Genomic DNA, 8,784 nt, shown 5'->3' with positions numbered 1-8,784 from the left:
GGGGCGTGGACCTGACCATGTAGTCACGGAGGGAACGGTCTTTGCGGAAGGCGGAAAGGGGTGGGGAGGGAAATATATCCCTGGTGGTATGGTCTTTTTGGAGGTGGCGGAAATGTCAGCGGATGATTTGGTTTATGCGGAGGTTTGTAGGGTGGAAGGAGTGGTGGGTGCATGGAATGCACTGCCAGCAGTGGTATTAGAGTCAGATACATTAGGGACATTTGAGTAACTCTTGTATAGGCACATATATGATAGTTAAATAAAGAGTACGTAGGTTAGATTGATCTTAGAATAGGATAAAAGGTCAGCACAACATCGAGGGCCGAAGGGCCTGTATTGTGCTGTACCTTCTATGTTTTATGTTCTGTATAATTTTCTTTGAAAATCAAATGTACTGACTCTAGGCAAACCTTGACCAATCGCCAACTAATCAGGTAATAACTTTCAAAACCGGGGTGCAAAACAGTGTGACACAAGGGGAACCAATGACTGGACCATGGTGACCGGAAGGTTAGAGGTTACAGAGCCTGGGCTGACCACTAAAAGACCTCTGCATTGCTAAGCTGGTTATCACTGCATGGAGTGTTGGTGGATTAAATGAGCTCCACTGCATCAAGTCCAGATCCCAGGATTTTCATTTAACTGTGCAGTTACTCTAAGTATGGCAGCTGGGAAAGTGTGAAAGGAGCTAGGTTGTACGATCAAAGAACAAGATAAGGCCTGCTCTGCCATTCAGTAAGACCACAGCTGATCTGAATTTAACGTCAACGCAACATTTTTAAAATTCATTCCCAGGATGTTGGCATCGCTAGCTAAGCCAGCATTTCTTCCCCACCCCTCATTGCTCAGAGGGTAGTTAAGCATCAGTCACACGACTGTGAGACCTGGAGGTCAGACCAGGTAAGGATGGCAATTTTCCTTCATACAGGACATTTGTGATCCAGTTGGTTCCTCTCCCCCAACCATTCACAATGATTCCATGGTCATCATTGACTCTTAATTCCAGATATCCTTTTTTATTAGAAATTGAACTGAAGTTGTCAAGGTGGGATTTGAATTTGAGATCCCAGAACATTACGTGGGTCTCTATTATTTGTCTAAAAAGACATCACTAGTTCATTGGCTCCCTTGTAATCTCCTGATAAACTTTCATCCCCCTTTAGTTATCAAGAATGGACCTGCTTCTGCCTTAAAAATATTTGCAGTTTCTGCATTATGTGAAACATTGTTGAAGATCAGAAAGCACAGAACAGGAGACTGGACTGTAGGCCTCCAAGTAAGTATCCACTCTTATCATCCTCTGGATAAGGTAAAGGTAAAGTTGCCATAGTCCCAGCAGGATTCACCATCATTAGAGAGAAATGACTGGTGATGGTTTATCTTAAGGGTCACCACTCCTCCACTGAAGGTTGAGGTTGAGAAGTTAGCATTTTCATGGCGACCACAGTTGGTATGGGAATTGAATCTGTGCAGTTGGTGTCATGCTGCACTGCGTGAAATTTGCTAAATTTGCTGACTGACCCATTCCTCTGTATGTGGTCATGTTCAATTTGGCCAGGCCAGCGTTTTTTGCCCATCCCTAATTGTTAAGGGTCAACCACATTGCTGTGGGTCTGGAGTCTCGTGTAGACTACACCAGGTAAGGATGGCAGTTTCCTTCCCTGAAGGACATTAGTGAGTCAATGTTCAGTTCTGGCAGTTTCTGTTCACTCACACGTGTATTACTCACACTTCTACCATGATGTCAATTTAGTTTCAATGTTTAATGTCAAGCTAAAATTATAGCTAAAAGTATCCCATGACAAAACTGCAGCATGGGTACAAGATTTATTTTAATGCAAAAACTGTTTTTACTCACCTTATTCTGGAACTGCTCATTCGCTGACCCCTGGTGGATGGGAGGACTCAGGGAATCGCCCTGATCCTGGCTGAAACTCTCCAGGAGCAGAGGGTTAATTTTCTTTGGCAATGGGGGAGGCCTGGCACTCTTTACCCGTCCACCGAATCCATTGATTACAGTAAAGGCCTGTCCTGTGGAACACACATAAGAGCACCGGTGGGTGTTAGAGATCAGGGGAGTTAACAAGAGAAAGCAAAATGTTTGGGCACTGTGATAGAATGGTGGAGAAGCTTAGCAGGTCTGGCAGCATTTGTGGACTGAGAAACAGAGCTAATGTTTCGAGTCTGGTTTAACTCTTCACTTCTGAAGTAAAATCATATCAGACTCAAGCATTAATACTGTTTCAGATCTCAACACCTGCAGTATTTTGCTTTTATTTGGTCACTTTCGTGTTACTACCCCTGTTTCACTCTCCAATTCTGTCCCTGCATCATTTGGGCCGGCGATAGTGGGGAGAAGGGGTGGTGGGGGGAAGTAAACAGAACTTTGGTCAGGCCACAGAAGAGTACGCCATTCAGTTCCAGTCAGTTCCCAAGAGGATTACATGGTGTGGGTATGGATGAGATACACTAAGATGTTGCCTGGGATGGAGCATTTAAGCTGTGAAGAGAAGGTCATAAGATATAGGAGCAGAATTAGGGATGGACAATAAATACTGGCCCAGCCATCATTCCAGGAATGAATGAAAAAGAATTGGGCTGTTCAGTTCATCAATAAGCTTGGTTTTGTTTCTTTTGAGCAGAAGCATAATATCTTGAACAATTATTTCAATGAGCTGAAGAATGGCAGATGGAGTTTAATTTGGATAAATGCAAGGTCTTGCATTTTGCTAACACTTTTTTTTGAAAGTTGTGTCATATGTAGACAGGGTGGTCAAAAAGGCGTTCACACACTTGCCTTCACTGCTCAGACTTTTGAGCAGAGGAGTTGAGACGTCATGTTGAGGTTGTACAGGATGTTGGTGAGGCCTCTTCTGGAATACTGTGTCCAGTTCTGGTCGCCCTGTCATAGGAAGGATATTATTAAGCTGGAGAGGGTTCAGAAAAGATTTACCAGGACGTTACTGGGAGTGGACGGTTGGAGATATAAGGTGAGGCTGGATAGGCTGGGACCTCTTTTGGTGGATGCACGAGGTTGAGGGGTGACCTTTTAGAAGTTTATAAAGTCATGAGGGGCACAGATAAGGTGAATGGCAGGTGTCTTTTCCCTTGGATGGGGGATTTCAAGACCAGGGGGCACATATTTTAAGGTGAGAGGAGAGAGATTTTATAAAGACATGAGGGGCAATGTTTTTACACAGAGGGTGGTTTGCATACGGAATGAACTTCCAGAGGAAGCGGTAGGTGTGAGTACAGTTACAAGGTATAATGATATTTGGATAAGTACATGAGTGAGAAATGTTTGGAGGGATATGGGTCAAGCGGAGGCAGATGGGAATGGTTTAGTTTGGGATTATGGTCGGTGTGGACTGGGTGGACCGGAGAGTTGTTTCCGCGCTGTGTGACTCTGTGACTCTATGAGGGACATGGACAGGATGGATAGAAAGCAGTTGTTCCCCTTAGTTGAAGTGGGGGTTGGGGGGGGGGGGGGGGCACACTTTGAAGGCTAAGGGCAAAGGTTTATAGGGGATTTGTGGAATTTATTTTTCATCCAGAAGGTGGTGGGGGTCTGAAATGCCCTGTCTGGGAGTAAAGTTGAGGTGGGAAACCTCACAACCTTTAAAAAGTATTTGATGAGCACTTGAAATGTCATAAAATTCAAAGCTATGGGTTAAGTGCTGGAAAGTAGGATCAGTGCAGAGTTAGAATAGTACAGACTCAATGGGCTGAAAGACCTATTCTGTTTTGTATGATTCTTTGAAGGAGGGAAGGAGAGGAAATTTTCCCGTTGGACCACAAGTTGCTCCATCAATAGTGGCTATCAAACCATTGCTGAAAATAGTTTGAAAGGGGAAGTAGTGGAATGGAATGAAATACAGGAATTGGAATGAGGAATTCAACCAGGAATTCAGCAGGATATAAAACCCAGATGCACATCTTTGCCACGTATTCCCCAGAACCTTTGTGGGGGTTTTGCATGCAGGCATAGTCACTGTTAGATATTACAGGATAGGAGGCAGCTATCATTCTAGAAAGGCCCTCCTTTACTGAGGCAGAACAGGATTCAAGACAGCCTTCCAGTCAAGATGACCTTTGGGTGATATGTATCGGCAGTGGGTAAACTGGTGGGGCCCTGTTTGGACACTTCTCTCACCCTTGAGTCCAGCAGATTGTGGGTTTATGTCCTACATTAGGGCTTTGAGTATAGGAGTCAAAAAATGTGGTGCTGCAAAAACCACAACTGGTCGGGCAACATCCGAGGAGCAGGAGAGTTTTGAGCATAAGCCCTTCATCAGGAATGGGAGCATAGGAGTACAGGCTGACCCTCTCCCGTGCTGTACACAGGGGGTGCTGCACTGTTGGAGATACCATTGGTTAGGTTAGAGGGGGGCACATATTTGGACTGAAAACGTTAACTGTGTTACTCTCTCTACAGATGTTGTTGATGGAGTATCCATCCAGTGTGGCTCCATTGACTCTCTCATTCAATTGAAATTTAATATGACCACAGTGACCTATTGAAACTGCACTCATATCAACCTGATGCCCAATGGCTTATCCCATGGCACTATCTTGAAGAGCAGAGGAGGTTTCCCTGGCTAATATTTATCCCTTAACCAATACTTCTAAACAGATGATCTAGTTATTATCAGATTGCTGTTCATGGGAGTTGGCTGTATGTCAATGTGTTTCCTACATCAGGAAATGCTCTTCACTGTCCTCAAGATACTTTGGGACATCCTGAGGTTGTGGACAGCACTATATAGATGCATACTATTACTTTATTTTCCACTTGCTTCAGGTTGGTCTGTACTGCGTTGTCTTTATTTGTCCATGGAGCGTGGCCATCCCTAATTCCCCATGCCTAATTGGCCTAGTGAATGTGGCAGTGTGCTGCCATCATGAATGGCCGTGCTCCTTCAGGCTCAACCTTCTACTTCAGACCAGCCAAGTTGGGGTTAGCTGCATTTTGTAAAGGGAAGGCTATCTTATGATTAAATGGCCAGAGAGCTTTCTTCCCTTAAGCAGATACTGGGAGGAATCCTTTCACTTAGGACACTTAAGAGATAAATCCAAGAGGTTTCACACTTGGAGGTTGGAATGAGAGGGTGTCCTGAGTTGCTTGTTTGCGGAACAGAGGAGCTGTGGGAGATGAAGGAAGGGAACAGGGTACAATGCGTGAAGGCATCATGGTGTGCAATCCTACCTGCTGGACTTGCAGTGTTCCCTTCTGCAGGCTGTTCTGAATTGGGATTGCTTTCCACTGTTCTCGTGTTGCTCACCAGTTGTGGCAGTCTTGAAGGCTCCTAGAAATAGATGGGCATTAACATCATCAAAAGAGGGCATCGTGGATAATCAACAGTCATGGGATTTGGCTGAAAGATCCCACTGTTTCCAGATAGTGACATTCTCCCCAGAGTGCACACACAGTGGACTGGATTTCCACTAAGTCTGAAGGAACCCCTGTTACATTTAAGAAGTATTTAGATGCATATTTGCAATGCTAATGCAAAAGAAGTCTGTGGCCAAGGGCTGGAAAATGGGATTAGAATACCAAAGTGGTAGATTTTGACTGATGGGCTGAATGGCCTTTTTTTTTGCTGTAGATCTCCATGACTCTCTGAATGTGGAGCCACCTAAAAATGACAAGCCCGATCCAATTCTGAGATTCCCAGTCCTCGTTCCTGGCTGAGCTGATTTTCACTGATGTAGCCCAAGACTTGACCCCTGTACGCTGAATCTATCTGGCGCCTATGTGGACCATTTCTTGCTCACCACAATCTCTCCCTCCCCACTTTTCCACCTGAAAATATCCATGGAGCATGGCCACATTCTCAATGACTTGAGGTTCATGGCGCCAGAGGAGTCGTGACCCATCGTCCACATTCAGGAATCTTGTAAACGTTAATGTGAAAAAGTCTGTGCTCCCCACGTCCATGCATATCACCTCAATGACAGCATATACCCCCTCACCCACTTCCATGGAACTTCATAGCCCTATGCCAACTCAGCAGCAATTTGGTGTGGACTTGTTGGGCCAAAAGGCTTGTTTCCATACTAAAGGGATTCTATTCTATTCTATTCAGACACTGCCATTACTGTCCCTGATTATCCCTTATCCCACTGGCAGGACAGACCCAGCAGAGGTGGTGGTAGAGTGATGTACAATTGGGAGGGAGTTCTGGGAGCCCACACTGACACCAGACCACAAGAAGTCTCATGGCATCATGCAACCAGATGAGCAAGGAAACCTCCTGCAGCTTATTATGTTCCATCCTCCTTCAGCAGATGTATCAGTGCTCCTACATGTTCATCAACACTTGGAGGAAGGACTTAGGGTGGTCAGGGCACAGATTGTACTCTGGCTAGGGGGGTCTTCATGTCCACCATCAAGAATGTCTCAGCAGTTGTACTACTGATTGAACTGGTCATGTCCTAAAGGACATAGTTGTTAAACTGGGTCTCCAAATGGGATTAAGGAACCAACAAGAGGGAAGAACATATTTGACTTCTTGACCATTAGCACCTGTCTCAGATATTAGCGAGGAGGACATTTTAGAACATAGGACATTACAGTGTCGTACAGGCCCTTCGACCCTCAATGTTGTGCCAACCTGTGAAACCAATCTGAAGCCCATCTAACCTACACTAGTCCATTTTCCTATCCAATGACCATTTAAATGCCCTTAAATGTTGGCAAGTCTACTACTGTTGCAGGCAGTCCATTCCAAGCCCTTATTACTCTCTGAGCATTTGCAGGGATGACAGGACTGAGTTGTAATTCCTGATGCCTAGGTTGATGCTTCAGATTCCCTACAGTATGGAAACAGGCCCTTTAATCGATGTTCCCTGGTCATTGATCCCTCTATCCAGAGATGATAAACTTGCAGCACCACTACCTTTGCCAAGGGCCGTACGTGAGTAAGAGGGGACCCTTCAAGGGGACCCTCAGGAAAGGTTATGAGAGTGACTGATCTGTATGTGTGCATTTGGTTATAAATGTTCCATTGTTTATTGATGATATTTAATGGGGAATGGAGAAATTCAGCTCAGATGCGTTTGTTGAATTGTAAAAGTTCACAAAGTTAGTAATTGGGCACTGACAGATAAAAGATGATTTCCCACAAACAGGTTCACCACAAACCAGGAAGACAGGGATTTTCCGCACTGGAATGTGATTGCCATACGGTGAGGTACCTCAGTAATGTCTGGAGGAGGGGGAGCAGCCACAGACAACTTTCTGGAACTGAACAGCCCACTGACTCTGTTCTCCTTCCTGGTGAACTTCCTCTCCTCGGCGTCTTTCACCCCGCTGTCCAGCGATTTCTCCTGGGAACGGGAGATCTGCTTCTTCGGCAACGGCGGCTCTGCCCCACTGTCAGGAACAATAACAGCGTTGAGATAGCGCCTCTCATAACCTCAGGACAAAACGCTTTTCCGAAATACGGTCACGGTTGTAACATCGAAAAGGCGACACTGAATCAACACACACAGGTTCCCAAAAGCACCAATCATTTTTGTTCTACTAATTTTAGGCTGAGGATAAATTGGTCAGGATTTTTCAAATAATCCTTTCATGTATTTGGGTGTCTCTGGCTCAGCCAACATCTGTAGCCCATCCCTAACTGCGCTCAAGATGGTGCAGTCCATGTGGTGCTGGTACACCCCACAGTGCAGCCAGCGTTAAATGATCTAACAGGGGTTAGCAAGAAACGTTGGCCTAACCAGTAATGTCAACATTACTGCGGGTTGGGAGAGAGGATGGAAGCAAAGTATTGAACATGTGGGTTGCTTTGTCCTGGATGGCCTGGAGAGCTGTAGGGGCTGCACTCATCTCGGCAAATGTGCAGCATTCCATCAAAAGCCTGACTTGCGCCTTGTAGTTGGTGAACAGGCACTCGGGAGACAGGAGGTGAGGTAGCCACTGCAGGATTTCCAGCCTCCAACGTTCTGTTGTAGCTACTGCATTTATATAGCCAGTCCAGTTCAGTTTCTGACTACTGATGACCCTCGGGGATGTGGAGAGTGGATTCAGTAATGATAATGTCATTGGGTTTCAGAAGTTTGACGTAATGGCAAGGGACAGTAATATATACTCATTCTTTTGGGATTCAGTTTGTGATTGATTGCTCCACTTATTCTTAGTTATTATGCTTCATTATGAGGGCCCAAACCATTGGGCGAGACATCGTTCAACTTGAAGATTATAAGACCATAAGATATAAGATATACGATATAACAGATTTTGGAAAGGTGCGGAAGCCACAGGGTAGTAGTCATGGGTGATTTCAACTTCCCAAACATTGATTGGAAGCTCTTTAGATCAAGTAGATTGGATGAGGCTGTGTTTGTGCAGTGTGTACAGGAAGCTTTTCTAACTCAGTATGTAGATTGCCCGTCCAGAGGGGAGGCCATATTGGATTTGGTACTTGGTAATGAACCGGGACAAGTGATGGGCTTGTTAGTGGGTGAACATTTTGCTGATGGTGACCACCATTCTGTGACTTTCACCCTGGTTATGGAGAGAGATAGGTGCGTGCAACAGAGTAGGTTTTACAATTGGGGGAAGGGTAAATACGATGCTGTAAGACAGGATCTGAGGAGCATAAGTTGGGAGCATAGGCTGTTAGGGAAGGATGTGTGGAAATGTGGAACTTTTTCAAGGGACAGATATGACGTGTCCTTGATATGTATGTACCTGTCAGGCAGGAAAGAAATGGTCGGGTGAGGGAACCTTGCTTGACGAGGGAGGTTGAATGTCTTGTAAAGAGGAAGAAGGAGGCT

The 8,784-nt window shown here is 45.2% G+C and overlaps 2 protein-coding genes across 2 annotated transcripts in view; one reads left to right on the top strand and one right to left on the bottom strand.

The window, feature by feature from the left end:
- The window catches only part of LOC122553785 (dedicator of cytokinesis protein 2-like), a 1,227,980-nt gene that overhangs the window by 2,265 nt on the left and 1,216,931 nt on the right, over positions 1 to 8,784 (bottom strand). Inside the window, exons 49-51 of the mRNA XM_043698147.1 lie at positions 7,198 to 7,375; positions 5,207 to 5,306; positions 1,859 to 2,031 (exon numbers count right to left, since the gene is read on the bottom strand). Of these exons, the coding sequence (XP_043554082.1) occupies positions 1,859 to 2,031; positions 5,207 to 5,306; positions 7,198 to 7,375 (451 nt within the window). The remainder of the gene's footprint in view (positions 1 to 1,858; positions 2,032 to 5,206; positions 5,307 to 7,197; positions 7,376 to 8,784) is intronic.
- Positions 1 to 8,784, top strand: part of LOC122553835 (BCL2/adenovirus E1B 19 kDa protein-interacting protein 3-like) — an 86,231-nt gene that overhangs the window by 73,272 nt on the left and 4,175 nt on the right. The gene's annotated exons all lie outside the window — the stretch shown is intronic.

Source organism: Chiloscyllium plagiosum, chromosome 1 (assembly GCF_004010195.1).
Source record: "Chiloscyllium plagiosum isolate BGI_BamShark_2017 chromosome 1, ASM401019v2, whole genome shotgun sequence".
Classification (NCBI taxonomy): domain Eukaryota; kingdom Metazoa; phylum Chordata; class Chondrichthyes; order Orectolobiformes; family Hemiscylliidae; genus Chiloscyllium; species Chiloscyllium plagiosum.
This window is presented reverse-complemented; position numbering and strand designations above follow the sequence as displayed.